A 21,085-nucleotide genomic window follows, 5' to 3' on the forward strand; every position below is an offset into this window, starting at 1 on the left:
AATTTTTACATTTTTACATTGGTGAAGAATTTGTTACTATACTCCAGTCGTATTGTGAATTTTAGGTGAATGTTTACATTTTTCGTACAGGAGGAGAAAAGTTCTCACTCTGCCTCTGTCTTGCTCTGTTTGTATCTCCTTTCTCTCTCTCTCTCTCTCTCTCTCTCTCTCTCTCTCTCTCTCTCTCTCTCTCTCCCTCTCTCCCTCATGGTTGTTGTAGCTGTCCTCTCTGCTGTGAAGCTGAGGTTTAAGCTCAGCTCCCCGGGTCTCTCTCAGCCAATGCAGCCTGTCTCGTGGGCCTTCAGCTGTGCGGGGGCCTAAAATAGCACTGAGGCATGTGAAAGTGGTGCGGGCAGGAGCTCCACACCTCCCTGTGGCCCACAGACACAGGAACGCCAGGGGCTGAGTGTCTGAGAGCCAGCCAGACGCCGGCTTTCTCATGTGGGGGGGTGAATGTGTGTGTGGGGGGATATGAATAGCTTTTTAAGCCAGATAGTGTTTTCAGTGTTTGCAGATAATGTTTTCAGGTTCAGATAGTGTTTATTTAGGTTTATGCTAATATAAAACCTGAGAATTAATGCTAATCTGGTTTATAATAAATGAAACCCAAAAAAAATCTAATAAAAACATCTAATAAATGCCATGATTCACAGCATTATACAAATGAGATGATGGTAATATGGTTTATTTCCATTTGGGAAATGGATCTTTATAAAAGAGCCATTTGTAAGTTGCTATAAGGTTTTCTCTGACATTCATGCAGCAGTGATGTGCCCTTTGTCCCGAACAGGCACACGAGCTGTAAGAGGTGTAGATGAGGCCTTTATACACCGTGGCCAACGCAGATGACATACAGAGTGACTGTACAATGACAGGACATTATAAATGCAGTAAGCAGACAGAATTAGAAAGGGCTGCATGGATTACGTCATGTTTCCCCAACCCTAGTCCTGAAAAACTCCTCTAGTGTGCGTACAGTTTACTTCTGATTTGTGTCATAACCTCCTTGATTTAACCCAGAGGGCCTGATTAGTCAAGGAGTTAGTTCAGTTGTGTTTTAGAGCAGGAAGCATTGTGGGGTCTCTAGTATTTAATGTATGTTCCTTGAAGAAAAAGAAAAGCAAGGTGCAAGAGGGATGAGACAGCACTGTTAGAGCAGAGAGACTGGCTGGACCTCTCTAGCGCCCCCTTGTGGCTTTCACTGGCGCACTGCTGTCTGACTTTGGCAGGTAGATTTATGCCACTGTTTTGTAACGGATGATTCTACTGCAATGACTTGAGGCACTCCTGCCCAGTGCATGAAAACGTCCTCCATTTAGCACTTCAGGGACCAGTACAGACTTGCACTGGGGGGGCAGATTTGTACATCATTCAGCTGGTATTCTGACCTTCACTCATGACGTGTCTTTCTAGCTGTATATAGCGGTGTGTAAAGCAACGACTGCTACAGTAGCGTAGGGAAGACGTGGACGACTTCGTCTGCAGCACTGCCATGTTTGAAAAGATGCACATACAGCAAATAACCAGTTAGAACCGGACTGAACAGGAACTGCATGAACTAACTACAAAATGTCACAGCTAACTAAAGCAGTCTCACACACACACACACACACACACACACACACACACACACACACACACACACACACACACACAACAGGCTCGGGGGAAAAGTATTAAAATCATTCATTTTGAACTAATTCCAAGCTCTGAGGGGGTGCGAGGTATCCTGGGAAAGCTAGCCACACACTTCCTGCTTGCCCTCTCTTTCTCTGGCCAGTGACAGTTTTTCTTTCCCATTTTTACTCTGTGGGATAGTTGTATGTTCATCCGTTTCTGTTTGTTTGCATTAGTCATTTTAATTAGTTATGGAGTGTCACCCATCTTTCCTTTCTAACTGTTAATGACCATAGAGACAGATATGCGGGGGAGGCTAATGGCTAATGGAGCTTTTGTGATTCCAGATCTGGGGCCGAGCTGCGTTCAATAGACAGAGTGTCCAGCAAAGTCAAAGTCAACGTGACATAAATAGGTGTTGTCACAAAGCAGCTTTACACATGTCTGAGTCCCCAGAGCAGGAGGAAGAAACCTTGAGAGGATCCAGCACTTAAAAGGGTATGCGAGTCCTCCTCTGGTCGGCAAAGGACATCACGATAGCAATGTAAACATCAAACAGCTTTTCAGGGTTGTGAATACGCTGATGAATATGGATTCTTTTGAAAGTGAAACTCTATGAATCTTGAAATTGTAAAGAATATGTAAGGGGATCCCTCAGGGTTCAGTCTTGGGACCACATTTGTGTATATTGTATGATGTTGAGTATCCATTTTAACTATTTGCAGAATGCTTTTAATAGAGAGTAAGTTTAGCTTTCTTAACCAAATCCTGCATTAACTGCAGATAAAATCAAATAGACTATTAAGGATGCACACAGAGAGACCTGTTTTTTTTTTCTTATCTCTAGGAAAATGGTTGAATAAAAGAAATGTCCTCAAGGACAACAAACTCAGAGGGTTTCTACAATAATATTGAGGAATCTTAATTTTCTGACTTTTAAGCCGTGTGATGAAACTTGATTAAAGCTAAATAAACAAGGGGAAAGTGTAATTTCTACTGTTTTGCTGTTCTTTGTTAAAGAGATCTGCTCAATTTGAATGCACCCAGTCCTCCCATGCTGGCTCCTGTGTGTCATGGAGCTGTAAAGTTCATTACATATTTAGAGCCCTTAGACTCTGCTGTTTTGTGCCCTTGGTTAATTAGCATCCACAGCTTGCACATCGGTATGTTTTTATTCAAAATGGCGTTTTAGGGAGATTTAAAGGACGGCATTTATCCCGTTTACGTCTTAGAAACAGGCCGTGTGAATTTTGGTTTCATGGCAATTTTGTCCGCACCGTTCACACTTGAGTGAAAACGCTTGTTTGTTAGCTGAACAGCAGCAAGCTGAGCATAACGTTAAAGCACCTCATTACTGTCAAAGTGAATTTAACACTATTGTACACTCCATAAGATTCGTGTTGATAACTTTTTATTATTCTGTTTCATCTGTGCACATTTTCCATGATGCATGATGCACCTCTTGGACATTCACAGCTTTCTTAGACAAGTCATTGAGAGATGTACATCGCACTGAGATGAATAATTAAACACAGAAATGAACAACTCTTCCTGTTCGGTAGGATCTCTGCTGCTTTGTGATCTCTTGGATGACGTTGACTTGTACCATCATTTCTCCTGGCTCTGGTCTGGTTTTTTTTTTGTTTACTGCGATGAAGCAAGTTAGCATAATAGCTAGAAATGTTTTGTGAATGGTGATTTAGCTTGCTGTTTGTCCAGGCTCAGGTTGCTTAAAGGTAAGGTGATCGTTGGCTGGGCTGTTCTGTAAGACAGGGTGTTCAGTTCCCATCACTGGAAACCGGAGCAGCTCGTGGCTATGAACAAAGGCCACAGGCAGTGGTTGTCATTCACCACAGACCGCACGGTGTACTCACTCTGATAATGCTACTATGAGCAAACAGCACCAGCGGAACCATTCACCACAGCAGTTCGTCTTGTACCTTCCTAGGACATGCTGAAAATATGTGCCTGGGAAATGGGTTTTATGAACACCAAGACAACTTTTTTCTTCTTGTACTCCTCGAGTTGAAGTATTTATCAGTCATACCGTGATTCTGAGTTTCAGTTACTGTATGTGTTTCGCCCCCTGACCACCCACACGCATTCATTACTGCTCTCAACAGTATGAACGTCTTTATTAGAGCATGAATATTTGAATATTTAATTTGCTAGGTGTTCTTCAGACTGCACAGTGAGGTCACATGATCACCCTTAGGAAACCTTGCCCCCTCCTTAAGAACTACGGAATAAAGTGTAACATTATTTTTGCTGTACTAAATATAATATTATTATAATATTATTATTATTACAAACACATGGTACTCTTGGTTAGAGAAAGTGCGTGGACCACCTGGTGGTTGCTAAGGTATTATTGGACAGATACAGGCTATAGTTATGGTTCAAATTTGTTGGATTATAAAAACTTTTATGAACATCGTTTGTTTATCTATCTGTATTTCTGTTGTCATATGTCATATGGGATTATCTGATGGCAACATCTGAGTAACAACAATTTATCACACCGCCAGAAAACAGTAATGTTTCAAACTTTGGTGTTTAGACTGTCATGTTTTTAATCTCTTAATTAATCTCTTAATCTCTGGATTATTGCGCTCAGGTGTGGAGCGTGAAGCTGGAACAGGAAGTGGAGAAGAACAAGATCCTGTCTGAGGCCGTGCAGACCTTGGCGAGCGAGCGTCAGCTGCTCAAACAGGCCCTCGCTCACGGCAGGACGTCTCCCACGCCCAGCACGCTCACGCAGGATGAGTTCCACGACGCTCTCTGCGGTGAGTGACCCCCGGCACTGAGGACCCATCCTGCACTCTCCTACTTCCTGTCCTGTCCTGAGCACCAATCAAATGCCTGGCTTCAATAGCTGCCTCCTAGAACGCCTGTTTGTTTTACTCCATAAATTCTCATTTTTATAAAAAAGAAAACTATTTTGATCCTTTTGTTAACCTTTGTCCAAGAGGTTAAATAATGTCTAGCAGGGCTCTTAAATAGACTGTTATTAACACCAGTTATTTACCTTTATTAGATTCTGCCAATCTGGAAGACTATGTCTCTAACTTAATGTTCTAGAATTTAGAATGTTCTAGAATGTTCTGTTCCCTGTTTAAACTACAAAACACATGGGCTACAGTTTAGGTCTTTAGTCTTGCAGTTTTTGTTTAATGTAAATATACTCCAAACACATATGTCTGTGCAACAACACTGCTTCAGTGAAACATTGTTGCTTTTTAAACGAATCTGGTGTTTTATTATTATATTTATTTAAAATGTTATTCCCCCATTACGAATACTTTTTAGCCACTTAACGAATTCTCAGTTTAAAATATTTCACTTCACTCTTCAGATTTGTAACGATCACTATTTTAGCGCTCAGATCAACGTGGCTGCTGTAATTTCCTGTTGAAATAGCCCATTTATCTCTGTTTATGTTTATCTGAAAAGGAAATCAGACAGTTGGGATATTAAAGAGTCATTTAATCATTGAAGATTAAACAGCATTCAGGCGGATGGCAGATTTGTGTGTGCCTGCAGTGTGACTGCATCTTATGCCCTGTGAGTGCGGTAGGCTACACCAGTCGTCATGGCTACAGGTTTGGAGGAGGAGCCATGATCACGCCGAAACTCCCCGGTTCCTGCAGTCCTACTTTTTTAGCATCTGAGTATGAAACGGATCGCACAGTCTGTCCCAGATCTCACAGCCTGGTTAGATCTTCTGGTCTGTCGCAAAGTCAACCCTCCCAACTAGACTACACATGGCCACTGCTGGCACGCTGCCCTCAATCTTAAGTGTCAATAAATATTTCAGTGTGGTCAATATGTTTAGCGTTTTTGTTCAACTGTTTTAAATAAAGACTTGGTTTAAAACGGCCTTGTTCTGGTTATTTGTCCTCCGCAAGAAATCCTCATGTTGCCAGGTCAAATGTGTTTCACACCTTTGGCAGACAGAACGGTCTTCAAGCTGAGGTTTTGTTTTTTGGGGATGTGTTTTGTTTTTTTTTTTTTTCTCCTCCCTGCACCTCTCTACACCTCCGTGGAACAGGATCTCCCAGGTGGGGTTTCTCAGGTGCCTGGGAGCACCAGCGGTGGGTGGCTTGTGTGTTCACCAGCGGGGCGTGTTCTCACCAGCCGAGCGGGGCGACGTCACTGACACGGCCGTGCTCGTGCGCGCGCATGTGTGTGTGTGTGTGTGTGTGTGTGTGTGTGTGTGTGTGTGTGTGTGAGTGTGAGCGCGTGTGCTCTGCGCTCCTCCAGAGTCGGACTTGGATGGCATTGTGAACAGACACTCTCTGTTCGTTGGACGGTCCTGGTCGGTTGGACCCACTCGCTCGGCACGGCCTGTGACCCCCCCCACCCCTCCTCCCTGGGCCCGCCAGCATGTCTGGGGATTGTAGCCATGGTGACAAGGCCCACCGTAACGGCGTGAAGAAGCACAGGTGAGTCTCACGCGCCTGCCGGCACGCAAAGGATTAGCAGATTTGTTTGTGTGTTTGTTTGTTTTGTGTGTGTTCCACATTTGTTTGCATCTTCCTTGGTAAGTCAGAAACGGTTGTATTTTGCGTCCATAGTCTTTGTTTCCTCATTAGAAACCTATTTATTTTGTAATTGTTTACCCGTAATGAATTTTAATTGCATTCTCCCTCCTAATCGTTGATTTTCCATAAATAGCACTTGGGGGGGGGGGGGGGGGGGGGGGGGGTCATGCCTTGCCAGACCTGATCAAACTAGCTGGAGTAATCGGTACCACACGCATCGACATTTTCCTCACTGGCAAGCCCAGCTGATGCACACGCTGCTCTAATCTCTCCTCATGGTTATTGCATGAGGCTGGAATGTCAGTGGTCAGCCTCTCATCATCCTGGGTGTCGGGTAACTGTTTCCACTGTCGCCTGTTCACACGGCCTCGTGTTAATCCAGATTGGGATTGACTATGAAATTACCAATAGGACTTTTGCAGATCCTGCGTGAATATTCTGAATTTATTAATAGGCGTTGTGTGAGTGGAGCCAGGATGTGCACGTTTCAGTACAGGATGTACACGTTTCAGTACAGGATGTGCACGTTTCAGTACAGGATGTGCACGTTTCAGTACAGGATGTGCATGTTTCAGTACAGGATGTGCACGTTTCAGTCCAGGATGTGCACGTTTCAGTACAGGATGTACACGTTTCAGTACAGGATGTGCACGTTTCAGTCCAGGATGTGCACGTTTCAGTACAGGATGTACACGTTTCAGTCCAGGATGTGCACGTTTCAGTCCAGGATGTGCACGTTTCAGTCCAGGATGTGCACGTTTCAGTCCAGGATGTACACGTTTCAGTACAGGAAGTGCACGTTTCAGTACATTTTGCTGACACAGTGCTGCTGAGGATGTTGAAGTCTTCAGATAAAGCGTAGCTGTTACGTTTTCCTGTTTTCATAGATTTTCTCACGTGATGTTATTAAGGGTTCTGTTTTCTTGTCAAACACTGGCAAAATGCCAACTGTGGAACCACAACGTCCTCAGCTGCCTTCAAACATTTAGCTTTGGTCAATCAGTTTATTGGTTTCATTGGTAAATTTTTAAATTATAGTCGGATATGACATGTATGTGAATGTCGATGGGTAAACCAAAGACAAGTTCACAACTAAATCAGTGGCCTTGTCCTGATGCACTTGTGTTGGGTTCCAACATTAACCTGGACCCCAGGCAGTCAACAGGTGACGCTTTGAAACTGCAGTGACAACAGCGCCGAAACTACTGCGAATGTCATTCCTTCCCCTGTGCAGTGTCAAAGCTGCACATAACCCCAGCGTCTGACGACACTCCCCAATGTGTCCGGAGGAATCTCAGTAGTCTGAACCTCTGGACGGGCCTGGGGCAGCTACGCTGCGCGGACCTCCTGTGCTGCTAGCATAGCTTCTCAAAGCAGTCCAGCGGACTGTGAGCTGAGAGCCCCGTGCTAGCGGAGCTCAAGCAGCACATGAACTGTGGAGGAGGCCGGAGCTGCATCTGTTCACAGGTCCTTTATTATGGAGCATGTGAAGGGAAGGAGGTGGAGGTCTGGCTTGGCTGGCTGGGTTTGGCTGGCAGGGCTGATCGGTTTCAGGCTGGTGTGAAAGAAGGCTGCTCCTTCACCCTGCTGGGGCTACACAGGCATGGTGGCCAGGGCTAATAGCACTGGTGTGTTGTCTCAGAGCACTGGAGTGTTGTTTCGGACCGCTGATGTGTTGTCTCAGAGCACTGGTGTGTTGTGTCAGACCACTGGTGTGTTGTCTTAGACCGCTGGTGTGTTGTCTCAGACAGCTGGTGTGTTGTCTCAGACAGCTGGTGTGTTGTCTCAGAGCACTGGTGTATTGTCTCAGACCGCTGGTGTATTGTCTCAGAGCACTGGTGTGTTGTCTCAGACCGCTGAGCACTGGTGTGTTGTCTCAAAGCACTGGTGTGTTGTCTCAGAGCACTGGTGTGTTGTCTCAGAGCACTGGTGTGTTGTCTCAGAGCACTGGAGTGTTGTCTCAGAGCACTGGTGTGTTGTCTTAGACAACTGGTGTGTTGTCTCAGAGCACTGGTGTGTTGTCTCAGACTGCTGGTGTGTTGTTTTAGAGCACTGGTGTGTTGTCTCAGACTGCTGGTGTGTTGTCTTAGAGCACTGGTGTGTTGTTTTAGAGCACTGGTGTGTTGTCTCAGACTGCTGGTGTGTTGTCTCAGAGCACTGGTGTGTTGTCTCAGACTGCTGGTGTGTTGTCTCAGAGCACTGGTGTGTTGTTTCAGAGCACTGGTGTGTTGTTTCAGAGCACTGGTGTGTTGTTTCAGAGCACTGGTGTGTTGTCTCAGACCGCTGGTGTGTTGTCTCAGACCGCTGGTGTGTTGTCTCAGACCGCTGGTGTGTTGTCTCAGACTGCTGGTGTGTTGTCTCACACTGCTGGTGTGTTGTCTCACACTGCTGGTGTGTTGTCTCAGAGCACTGGTGTGTTGTCTCAGAGCACTGGTGTGTTGTCTCACAGCACTGGTGTGTTGTCTCACAGCACTGGTGTGTTGTCTCAGACTGCTGGTGTGTTGTCTCATAGCACTGGTGTGTTGTCTCAGACTGCTGGTGTGTTGTCTCACAGCACTGGTGCGACTCTGAGGTCTCTTGTGAAGTGTAGCTGATGTCCTAAAGATCCACCTGCAGCTGAGTGACAGGACGTGACGTGTGGTTTGTTTTGATGTCTTCACACAGAAATGCTCTTCCTGCTCCCATGTTCTCAAGAAATGACGTCAGCATCTGGAGTATCCTCAAAAAGTGTATTGGGATGGTGAGTGTTGTTTTTACACAAGTGTCATGAACATTATATAAAGAAATGAACACACAGTCTATGAAAGAACCTTTATGATCCTACTGGACCTGCCATCCTCTTCATTTTTTTAAAATGACGTCCCATCCCACTGACATGTTTATTACATCATTTCCCTTTTCATGCGTTTGCATTACATCTTTCTGAATGATTGGAATGGTGACTCCTTCTTAAATATACATGTTTATGTTGTTGCCCAGCCATGAGCAAACTGCTTTACATTTGGACTGGAGACACATTTTCTCAGTGGTGTTGCTGCAGAGTGACACTGTGTGATTCTTTGGTCATCTGTAGTACTAGGGCAACAGCTAAGACACTGAAGGGTGCAGGATGCACTCAGACAGGTAAACAAGAGACCTTTGAAAGTCTCAGACCTGTATTCCCCAAAGCAGTCATTAGTAGCTGAGAACAGTGCTGGCTGCACCTGCCTAATGCTTACTGCTTGTATCTGGGCATGTGTGTGAAGAGTGTAATCTCGTACGTCCTCCGTTAAGAGGGAGTGATCCGCCCCGACTGAAGCTTTGGTTCGGCCCTCAGTCGTGTCACAGTGATGTCACAGTGATGTCACAGTGATGTCACAACGACCCCCTTCACCCAGAAGGTAGCACAGTACCCGGGGGGAACTCAGGCCAGTCCAGGCCAATGTCTGCTGGGTGCTGGAACATAGTCAAATCTGAACTGGATGAGGGTCTATGGACTGTTTTGAAAATCTATTGTTAAGATCACATGTGAAAACATGCAAAAATGTCTTCCCTCAGGAACTGTCTAAAATTGCCATGCCGGTCATCTTTAACGAGCCCTTGAGTTTCCTCCAGCGGCTGACTGAATACATGGAGCACACATACCTTATCCACCAAGCCAACGCCTCCACAGACTCCATCCACAGGATGAAGGTAACAGAAACGTTCTGCAGAAAGAGAGCCTTGTCTTCTGTTCAGTATGGAGATCATTCATGATTAAGGCCTTCATAAATCAGCACCACTTGTCACCTGGGGTGCTTCACCCTAGCTTCTGGAGATGTCTGGAGAGTTTAGTTCTTGTTTAAGTCTAGGTTTAAGTCTAAGAACGGAGAGGCTCCTGAAGAACTGGAAGTTTGGTCATTGGTCACTGGGGCTGCACAGTGCAGGGTGACTGATCTCCAGGAAAAGGGTGGGGCCTTCCTGGTATGAACCAATCCAATGGTCAATGTGACATGACATCACAGTAGACCTCTGTAAAATTTTCATGAGGTGTGTACACGGATGCTCACGCGAGGCCTTTTCTTCCTCATTCAAAAGTACCGATGCAACATTTGTGATGTAACTTGTCCTTGTCTGCTTTTTTTGTGTTTAAAAATAAGATCTTTCTGCATATCAGGAGATGTTAGCACCTGTAAATATGCTTCACATGCTTCACACCTCAGCTGTTATGAGACTATAAGAAGAAAATTATGGTCATAAAATATTCAGCCTTTTGGTTTCTGGAGTGCGTAACGGAAAAGGGACGTTACGGTCATGTCTGTGTGCTTCCAGTGTGTGGCTGCGTTCGCCGTCTCCGCCGTTGCTTCCCAGTGGGAGAGGACAGGCAAGCCCTTTAACCCACTGCTGGGGGAGACCTACGAGCTGGTCAGGTGAGCGTGGGTCACGTGGCTTCCTCTCACGTCGCTCACCCGGGAGCGCACGCAGTCTACTGCAGGACGTTCTCCTCAGGGCATCTGTCAAACAACCGAAATAACCCGATTGGCTATTATGACAAAATTTGGTACAACTCTACTGTCTTCATGAGCTTGAAACTCTTTATGAGCTTATTTTTTGTTTTGCGGTAATATCGGATCATCTGAACAGCATTTCAGTTAGCATGACTGAAATGAATGAAGGCCCAGTAACCAGTGCTATCTGGAGCATCCTCTAACAGGGTCTGCTCTGCCCACAGAGAGGACCTCGGCTTCAGGTGGCTGTCAGAGCAGGTGAGCCACCATCCGCCTGTTAGCGCCTTCCACGCAGAGGGCCTGAAGGAAGACTTCCTCTTTCATGGCTCCATCTACCCTAAACTCAAGTTCTGGGGAAAGAGCGTGGAGGCAGAGCCCCGGGGCATCATCACCCTGGAGCTGCCCAAGTAAGCGCTTCAGCCTGGGTTCTGGGGGGCACACGCACCTCCCGCTGCCTACGGGTTGCCAGCGGAGAACTGTGATCTGCTCGACAATAAATACAAAGCAGAGCGTGTCCATATGCAGAAACAGACCCATTCTCAGATATTATTTAGAGAAGAAAACGCATCGCTTTGTTCATGATTAGTATATCGAATATTCATATACTGTTTTACCAACCCTTGTGTTTTGTTAAATGGTTTGTTCCATCATCCTGTCTGTGGTGCATTCGCTCACTTAAACATTCGTTTCTTTTTGCCCAGACACAATGAAGCGTACACTTGGACCAACCCCACGTGCTGCGTCCACAACATCATCGTTGGGCAGCTGTGGATAGAACAATATGGCAACGTGGAGGTCCTAAACCATAAGTAAGGACCAGGAAACGTCCCAGAAGTTCATGACCGAGTCCCCTTTAGATATGTGAACTTCTCCTGCCGTTTCTTTCTAAAAACCTTTCTAATGGGCCTCAGTTTAAGGGGCACTTCCTAATTTTTTGGCCACTTTTGGCCTAATTATAAACAGACCTCTGGAGGATCGCTGCCCATTTTTAAGAAGCTTTTAAGAAGTATTTTGATTTTAAGGACCTCTTCCCAAAAGCAAAATGACTTCTCTCATCTTTGAACAGGACTGGGGAAAGGTGCAATCTGACCTTCAAGTCATGTGGCCTCTTTGGTAAAGAGTTACACAAGGTGGAGGGTTATATCCTCAACAAAAGGTACAGAAATTACTTACCTGTGTTCACCTTTTCATTTGTACATAAATAAACACTGAAGCGAGTTTGTTTGTTTTATGCCTGCACTAGAAACCGTGTATCCCACAGATTGACTACTCAATATTTTGGGCTATGCACTTTGTATGTAAATGCTGTAATGCTTGGCTGAAGTGACAAATTAATGATCTCACCCCATCAAAAGTGACGGAGCACAAATCGAGCACTTACAGTAGAGGGTGTTCAAATCCTGCCTCTGTGAGGAAAATGTAGCCCTGATAATGTGTGATTTCTCAGTCATGTTAACTTCTCTCACTTTCTCTAAGATTGAACCACACTAGCAATTCTGTGTGGAGTTCTCTGTAAAAGCCTGGAGTTCAGTCTACATATTGTCTAGATATTGTCAAAATTTGTCTACATATTGCTAATGAAAGTGAACCCTGGCCTGGTGTGCTGCTGTGGCCAGAGCCAGGTGAGGAGTTTGGACAGAGGTGTGCTTCCTACTGCTCCTGTGACCTTAACACACCATCTCGCACCATCTCGCAGCAAACAGAAGATCTGCGCCATTTACGGCAAGTGGACGGAGTGTCTGTACACGGTGGACCCAACTGCGTTTGACCTTCACAAGAAAGCAGACAAGAAAGAGGAGAAGAAGAGCAGCAAACAGGTGTGGTGTTAGACCAGTGTATCAGACCTTTCTGCATCATCAGACCTTTCTGCATCATCAGACCTTTCTGCATTACGGCAGTTTTCACTTAGCTCAACTGAAATGAATATGAATTTAGCGCTTCTGAGTTATTATCAGCATAATAGTGCAGAGGAGGGTTTGATGTCATCGTGATGTCATAAACCCCTGTAAAAAAAAGTAACCCATCATTTCTTCTGGCTTGTGTCATTTTGTAAACGTAAAGGAAGATGAATGCGTTTATGTTGTTGCGTTAATTGTCATGCACAGATTATAGTGTCACACGCAGCAGCCATAGCTACATCAGCATGATAATGTCTCCAGGCTTTTACATAATGCTATATATATATATATATATATATATATATATATATATATATATATATATATATATATATATATATATATATATATGTACACACACTGAGATGATATTGTCCTTGTTCTCCTTCCTCCAGTGCTCTGTGGATGAGGAACCCGAGGAGATGCCTCCTCCCGAGGCCGAGACCGTGGAGGTCATCCCAGGCAGTGAGCTGATCTGGAAGATATCACCCCGCCCAGAGAACTCTGCTCAGGTGAGAACCACACCTGACCACATCTTCTCTGAACCGTTGTGGAGTACTTTCATTAGTGTGCGTCATGATTTATAACAGCAGTGGGCCAAATTGATCAGACTTCACAAGAGCGCTGACCTTGGGACCTTTAGCCAAGCATTTAATGGACTGTAATCGGAGCCATTTAAAACTGCTGAAGAGCTGAAGCTGGTTCATAAGATGACTCTATCTGCCCGACCACTGATCTAGGGTCAGTCGTGATGAAACAGTGAGGCAGACGCCAAGGCTCGAGCTCCATTGAGGTTCTGCAGTGTTCTCATCCTCGTTGAGGTGGAGACTGCATTAGGCAGGCCAGTCTGCACAGGTCTGCATAACGCTGAGGGGGACTCCTGACAGACCTGCCTGGCATCCCTGCCCTGTTAGCCATGGCATGAACAGGGTGTGTGTGTGTGTGTGTGTGTGTGTGTGTGTGTGTGTGTGTGTGTGTGTGTGTGTGTGTGTGTGTGTGTGTGTGTCTGTGTGTGTGTGTGTGTGTGTGTGTGTGTGTGTCTGTGTGTGTGTGTGTGTGTGTGTGTGTGTGTGTGTGTGTGTGTGTGTGTGTGTGTGTGTGTGTGTGTGTGTGTGTGTGTGTTTGGCTCTCTTGCAGTACTACGCCTTCTCCACATTTGCCATGCAGCTAAACGACGTGGACGAGGGCATGAAGGGGACCATCCCATCCACGGACAGCCGCCTACGGCCCGACATCCGAGCCCTGGAGAATGGAGACATAGGTAAAGCGGCAGGGCCCGTATGGGCAGTGCTGTCGGCTGGACGCCTTTCACTATTATAACCTGCTAAAAGTGCAGTAAATCCTATAGGGAAAGACACACCACAAAGGGTTTCTTTCTGGATCTTTCTGAATGTGTGGCTATTGTTTCACCCATTTCTCTGTATGTTATAAAACTTTCTTGGAAATATTCTTTATAATTAACAGTGCTCTATGACTACTCAGAGGAATTTTGCCGTTGTTTGTGTGAACTCTCGAACAGCTCACAACACTTTTGTCTGTGTCAATTATATTCATACAGAGATTGGTAATTATATTCATACTGAGATTGGCACGCTAAGATTTTTTTTCCAACCACTAGTTCAGTATGTGAAACTGAATTCCTTTTTCTCCCTAAATTATCTACATTTCTTCACTCAGACTCAGGAAAGTAGATCCTGTAAGTTGGTGCTGTGGGATGGCAGAGATGGAGGTGGTTTAGCTGCTGGTCAGCACCATTATCACTAGAGGCAAAGTCCAGGAAAAGTGTACAAATGAAGCTCCCCCTCCGTTTCAGATCTGGCCAGTGCCGAGAAGAAGCGTCTGGAAGAAAAACAGAGAATTGCTCGGAAGAACCGCTCCAAATCGAGTGACGAGTGGAAGACAAGGTGGGTGTATCTGTATCTGCCCCTCCCCCGCTATTAGCTGTTAACCCACTTTAACACGCCCCTCCCCCGCCGTGAGCTGTTAACCCACTTTAACACACCCCTCCCCCGCCGTGAGCTGTTAACCCACGCAGTCCTGCTGTGTTTTTAACACGCCCCTCCCCCGCCGTGAGCTGTTAACCCACGCAGTCCTGCTGTGTTTTTAACACACCCCTCCCCCGCCGTGAGCTGTTAACCCACGCAGTCCTGCTGTGTTTTTAACACACCCCTCCCCCGTCGTGAGCTGTTAACCCACGCAGTCCTGCTGTGTTTTTAACACACCCCTCCCCCGCTGTGAGCTGTTAACCCACGCAGTCCTGCTGTGTTTTTAACACACCCCTCCCCCGCCGTGAGCTGTTAACCCACGCAGTCCTGCTGTGTTTTTAACACACCCCTCCCCCGCCGTGAGCTGTTAACCCACTTTAACACACCCCTCCCCCGCCGTGAGCTGTTAACCCACTTTAACACGCCCCTCCCCCGCCGTGAGCTGTTAACCCACGCAGTCCTGCTGTGTTTTTAACACGCCCCTCCCCCGCCGTGAGCTGTTAACCCACGCAGTCCTGCTGTGTTTTTAACACACCCCTCCCCCGCCGTGAGCTGTTAACCCACGCAGTCCTGCTGTGTTTTTAACACACCCCTCCCCCGTCGTGAGCTGTTAACCCACGCAGTCCTGCTGTGTTTTTAACACACCCCTCCCCCGCTGTGAGCTGTTAACCCACGCAGTCCTGCTGTGTTTTTAACACACCCCTCCCCCGCCGTGAGCTGTTAACCCACGCAGTCCTGCTGTGTTTTTAACACACCCCTCCCCCGCCGTGAGCTGTTAACCCACTTTAACACACCCCTCCCCCGCCGTGAGCTGTTAACCCACTTTAACACGCCCCTCCCCCGCCGTGAGCTGTTAACCCACGCAGTCCTGCTGTGTTTTTAACACACCCCTCCCCCGCCGTGAGCTGTTAACCCACGCAGTCCTGCTGTGTTTTTAACACACCCCTCCCCCGCCGTGAGCTGTTAACCCACGCAGTCCTGCTGTGTTTTTAACACACCCCTCCCCCACCGTGAGCTGTTAACCCACGCAGTCCTGCCGCCGTGCTTTAACACACCCCTCCCCCGCCAGTGTCCTAACACACGTACGATGACCCCTGTAAGCTCTTCAGTGACCTAATCCTGTGGAAGATATATATATTATAATAGTGCACCAGGGGGATCAACCTTACTGGTTTAATTACACCAGTAATTAAATCCCCACACCAAGAGTATTTCACTGCTTCATGTTGTATTAAGCATCCGTGTTATATTTGAATACTGTCTTTAAAGTAACGAATGATTGATGTACTTATTTAATTTCATCTTTGGACCAATGAATGGATGTAATAATCTCCCCTGTACGTCACTACTGTCTGACAGAGTGCTCCTACCCACCCTCACTACTGTCTGACAGAGTGCTCCTACCCACCCTCACTACTGTCTGACGGAGTGCTCCTACCCACCCTCACTACTGTCTGACGGAGTGCTCCCACCCACCCTCACTACTGTCTGACGGAGTGCTCCCACCCACCATCACTACTGTCTGACAGAGTGCTCCCACCCACCATCACTACTGTCTGACAGAGTGCTCCTACCCACCATCACTACTGTCTGACAGAGTGCTCCCACCCACCATCACTACTGTCTGACAGAGTGCTCCTACCCACCATCACTATTGTCTGACAGAGTGTTCCTACCCACCCTCACTACTGCCTGACAGAGTGCTCCTACCCACCCTCACTACTGCCTGACAGAGTGCTCCTACCCACCATCACTACTGTCTGACAGAGTGCTCCTACCCACCCTCACTACTGTCTGACAGAGTGCTCCTACCCACCCTCACTACTGCCTGACAGAGTGCTCCTACCCACCATCACTACTGTCTGACAGAGTGCTCCTACCCACCCTCACTACTGTCTGACAGAGTGCTCCTACCCACCCTCACTACTGTCTGACAGAGTGCTCCTACCCACCATCACTACTGTCTGACAGAGTGCTCCTACCCACCCTCACTACTGCCTGACAGAGTGCTCCTACGCACCCTCACTACTGTCTGACAGAGTGCTCCTACGCACCCTCACTACTGTCTGACAGAGTGCTCCTACGCACCCTCACTACTGTCTGACAGAGTGCTCCCACCCACCATCACTACTGTCTGACAGAGTGCTCCCACCCACCATCACTACTGTCTGACAGAGTGCTCCCACCCACCATCACTACTGTCTGACAGAGTGCTCCCACCCACCCTCACTACTGTCTGACAGAGTGCTCCCACCCACCATCACTACTGTCTGACAGAGTGTTCCTACCCACCATCACTACTGCCTGACAGAGTGCTCCTACCCACCATCACTACTGTCTGACAGAGTGCTCCTACCCACCCTCACTACTGCCTGACAGAGTGCTCCTACGCACCCTCACTACTGTCTGACAGAGTGCTCCTACGCACCCTCACTACTGTCTGACAGAGTGCTCCTACCCACCCTCACTACTGTCTGACAGAGTGCTCCCACCCACCATCACTACTGTCTGACAGAGTGCTCCTACCCACCCTCACTACTGCCTGACAGAGTGCTCCTACCCACCCTCACTACTGTCTGACAGAGTGCTCCCACCCACCATCACTACTGTCTGACAGAGTGCTCCTACCCACCCTCACTACTGTCTGACAGAGTGCTCCCACCCACCATCACTACTGTCTGACAGAGTGCTCCTACCCACCATCACTACTGTCTGACAGAGTGCTCCTACCCACCCTCACTACTGTCTGACAGAGTGCTCCTACGCACCCTCACTACTGTCTGACAGAGTGCTCCTACGCACCCTCACTACTGTCTGACAGAGTGCTCCTACCCACCCTCACTACTGTCTGACAGAGTGCTCCTACCCACCCTCACTACTGTCTGACAGAGTGCTCCTACCCACCCTCACTACTGTCTGACAGAGTGCTCCTACCCACCCTCACTACTGTCTGACAGAGTGCTCCCACCCACCCTCACTACTGTCTGACAGAGTGCTCCTACTCACCATCACTACTGTCTGACAGAGTGCTCCCACCCACCATCACTACTGTCTGACAGAGTGCTCCTACCCACCATCACTACTGTCTGACAGAGTGCTCCTACCCACCATCACTAGTTCATGTTTTATATTCATCTGCCTGCTTCTGTTTTTCTTTTCTTTTTGTGTCAAACAAGAAGCTCGTGTGCTGGCCCCAGGTTTGAGCTCTGTGCCTCTGTGTGATTGCTGTGATCTCTCTCTTTGGGTTCTATATCAGGGTGTCAGACCCAGAACGGGTGTCAGACCCAGAACGGGTGTCAGACCCAGAATGGGTGTCAGACCCAAGACAGGAGTCACACCCAGAGCTTTTATGTAGCAGCACTCCTAATATCCAGTACTCATGGACATTCAGACGTCATTGAAATATCCTTCCAAACCCCATTCAACTCCTATTAAGATCCAACTTACCCCCATTCATGGGTTGTGATAGTAAAAATAAGACCTTTTTTCTGTTTTCCAGAGTGTGTTACATGATAAAGTGCAAAAGTGGGAATGGGAGAAGGGAGAGAAGTGGTTTGTTTGGTCCTCTGGAGCTGGAGGAGTGAACCCTACATAAAAGACGAAAGAATAGGTTCAGTTTCTGAGGTGAAAACGACTCTATGTGAAGTGTTTCTTTTCCACCCCCGTCTGGCTTGGTGTGGAAATGCAGTGGTGGATGTGTTAGTCCTATGACACATACACACACACACACACACACACACACACACACACACACACACACACACACACACACTTGTTTTTCACACTTGTAAAGTCCTGCAAGCTTGTGGAGCGGATGAGAGGGCCCGGTGCAGGACGTGAAAGGCGGAACCTCCCACCCGCTCGCGACCCGCTGGGTCCGCCTGACCTCGGTGTGACGTGTCGTCTCTACAGGTGGTTCGCTCAAGGCACCAACGTCCACAACGGGGGCCAGGACTGGCTCTTCTCCGGCGGCTACTGGAGCAGGAACTACCCCCAACTACCTGACATATACTAACTCCAACTCCTCCACGATACCTCCGTGCGTAATGCACCCCTGTGCACACCAACTGCGATAGCCAATCCCAGAACCAACACGCCAGGGCTTATATTGACCTATCAACACGAGGCCATCCGGTGGGGGCGTGGCCTGTTGAACAGTCGAGTGTACTTGATCCCCCTGTTAACTTGAGAATGTAAATGGTTTCATGACTGATGATGATGATGGTGATAACGACGATGACGAGTGGCACAACTCAGCCAGGGCCGCCCCTGGCCTCTGATACACCCTTAAGCACACGTGGTTTTCCTGTTTACAACCACCTTATACGGTACACTGCAACTAGAGACGGTTGGACACAGCAGTCTTTCTTTAATGTGCAGTTTGTGAGGTGAAGTGTGTTTGTGTGTGTGTGTGTGTGTGTCCAGAAACTTGCATTTCAACTTTGAAGTAATAATTTATATACGTATCATAGAGTTATATTTCAGTAGTTGTAGCAGGCAACATTGTAAATAGTAACGGGACAGATTAGATCTGTTTAGACTTGAATTAACTGAATAGAATAAAAAGTCTTCTTTAGGTGATGAAGAAATTGCTTCATAGTTGTAGTGATCTAAGTCTGTTGCTTTACAGTGCATAACAACAGATTAGATATTACAGGTAAATTTGAAAGGGGAGTTCTTCATATCCAGAATAAACTTAATCCTGGACTAACAAGAATCTTTGCCTTATTCTGTCTTTAGCCCAGTGCTAAATTTAATCTGGGTTTTAATGAACTGGCCCTAAAACAGCAAGAAAACAATTTAGTAGTTACAAATAGTTGTAGACACGATTAAGAATGTAGTGTAGTTATTAATGAGTATTGAGACCATCTTGAAGGTCTAGTCAGGGCAATGTGTGTTGCCTACTGACCAACCCACCAGAAATGTCCTTTGGACTTTGTTTGTGTTGTTGCTGTTGTTGTTGTTGGGTTGCTGATTCAATGTGAAATTCAGTCAAATACTTATAAAATTACATTTTAGAAACATTGTCTGTGAAAAATATGAAATGGGGGGGATACATAAAATGAACAGTAACATTATGTAATAATCTTATGTAGGCTACACTAAAAGCTTTTTGAACTATGCAAATGATGATTGTCATGGCCGCGTGTGGTCTGAACATGCTTTTACTGACATCATTACTCGTTGGGTTAGCTCTAGAAAACCGGCCAGTTCTGAATCCTCTTGAAAATGAGCTGCGGTCTCAGTTGTGTCGGTATGATCACAACTACAAGTGACCTCCGCAGCAGAAACTCCATACACAGAGAGTTGATTGGATAAATTCACCTTATACCTCACTCCAGACCAGGGTATGACCACAGTATGCCTACCTGTGGTAACCTCTGTAAAGTGTGGCTATGCATTCTGTAATTCTGGAGACTCCACGTTTGATCCCTGCACAAGCATGTTTTTAACTGTACTGTAAAATCTTTGCAAACCTAAATCGGTTGTTTGTATTGTTGCTAAATAAAGGCTTCCTCTTCTCTAAAATAAACCTGCTGCTTGGTCTCATTAGAGTGAAACATCACGAGGTTTGGTTTGCTGTTTTAGGATCTGGTCATTGTACAGGTGGTCCAGAGTGAGATCAGCCTCACTGAAGAGGACCAGCGAGAACATTGGACACGTTCCTCAGGGAACAACTGTCTCCGGCACATAGTCACTGGACACAGAGGGAACAGCGTGTTCGCTGGGATCATTCATGTCCATTATGTCCAGTCATCTCAGGTTTCTCATTACCATCCTGGTGCTAAAAACTGCTTCAAGAGCTTCAAGAATGAACCTTGGCCAATAATGTATCTGCCCTTTCTTCAAAAAATTCAAGAACAAAACTTGGCCAATAATGTATCTGCCCTTTCTTCTATAGAACCAAATCCAGCAAGTTCATAATCAAAGCAAGTGCACGACAGAAAACAAAGAAGTCAATTATAATATTTGATACAATAGTGAAACCATGAGTAATAGATAATTTCCCCCACATTCTTCCCTCTGGCTTAGACACAAAGAGGCTCTTAACGTACTGTTACTGGCACCAGTGGATCAAGGGCCCCCGGCCTGGTTCAGACCAGGTCAGATGGTTCGTTTAATCCTGGTGCAGCTCACCTGAACCTCGGGCCTTCTGCAGGTGTGAGGATGAACAGCTGTCACTCCACAGGCTAGGAACACACAAATCTGGCAAAGAAAGCGTTAAGAGGCAAAGAATATAAGGACCTAAAAAAACAACGGATTACAGGATCCTGGATCCTTATTTACTGTAGCAGAGTCTCATCTGGTGTACTGGTTGCAGAACACAAGTTTTTGTTGCTCAGCAGGACAAAGAGGTCCTACTGTTTACTGTCTGAGCAGATACAACGCTGCTACTACCCCCAACGTCTCCTACAGGTTCCTTCACACTCTCTTGACTTGATGTCCTGATGGGAGACTCCTTCGGTCCCGTGGTTTGAGATGAACGCTTCATGGAAACATCAGATCCCAAGGACATTGCTCTTGTAATTATCGCGTCCTCTTGAAGGCAGCAATCACTTGAAACGACATGCTTG

At 46.7% G+C, this 21,085-nt stretch overlaps 1 protein-coding gene across 1 annotated transcript in view; it reads left to right on the top strand.

Moving 5' to 3' along the window:
- LOC143475460 (oxysterol-binding protein-related protein 1) overlaps window positions 1-20,037 on the top strand; it is a 36,523-nt gene extending 16,486 nt beyond the window's left edge. The window contains exons 15-28 of the mRNA XM_076973312.1: window positions 4,235-4,403; window positions 5,881-5,935; window positions 6,003-6,062; window positions 8,826-8,901; window positions 9,699-9,833; window positions 10,452-10,549; window positions 10,852-11,034; window positions 11,329-11,436; window positions 11,694-11,783; window positions 12,324-12,444; window positions 12,921-13,037; window positions 13,663-13,786; window positions 14,339-14,429; window positions 18,423-20,037. Of these exons, the coding sequence (XP_076829427.1) occupies window positions 4,235-4,403; window positions 5,881-5,935; window positions 6,003-6,062; window positions 8,826-8,901; window positions 9,699-9,833; window positions 10,452-10,549; window positions 10,852-11,034; window positions 11,329-11,436; window positions 11,694-11,783; window positions 12,324-12,444; window positions 12,921-13,037; window positions 13,663-13,786; window positions 14,339-14,429; window positions 18,423-18,525 (1,530 nt within the window). The 3' untranslated portion in view covers window positions 18,526-20,037. The remainder of the gene's footprint in view (window positions 1-4,234; window positions 4,404-5,880; window positions 5,936-6,002; window positions 6,063-8,825; window positions 8,902-9,698; window positions 9,834-10,451; window positions 10,550-10,851; window positions 11,035-11,328; window positions 11,437-11,693; window positions 11,784-12,323; window positions 12,445-12,920; window positions 13,038-13,662; window positions 13,787-14,338; window positions 14,430-18,422) is intronic.
- Window positions 20,038-21,085: the final 1,048 nt, after the last annotated feature.

Source organism: Brachyhypopomus gauderio, chromosome 14 (genome assembly GCF_052324685.1).
Source record: "Brachyhypopomus gauderio isolate BG-103 chromosome 14, BGAUD_0.2, whole genome shotgun sequence".
Classification (NCBI taxonomy): Eukaryota; Metazoa; Chordata; class Actinopteri; order Gymnotiformes; family Hypopomidae; genus Brachyhypopomus; species Brachyhypopomus gauderio.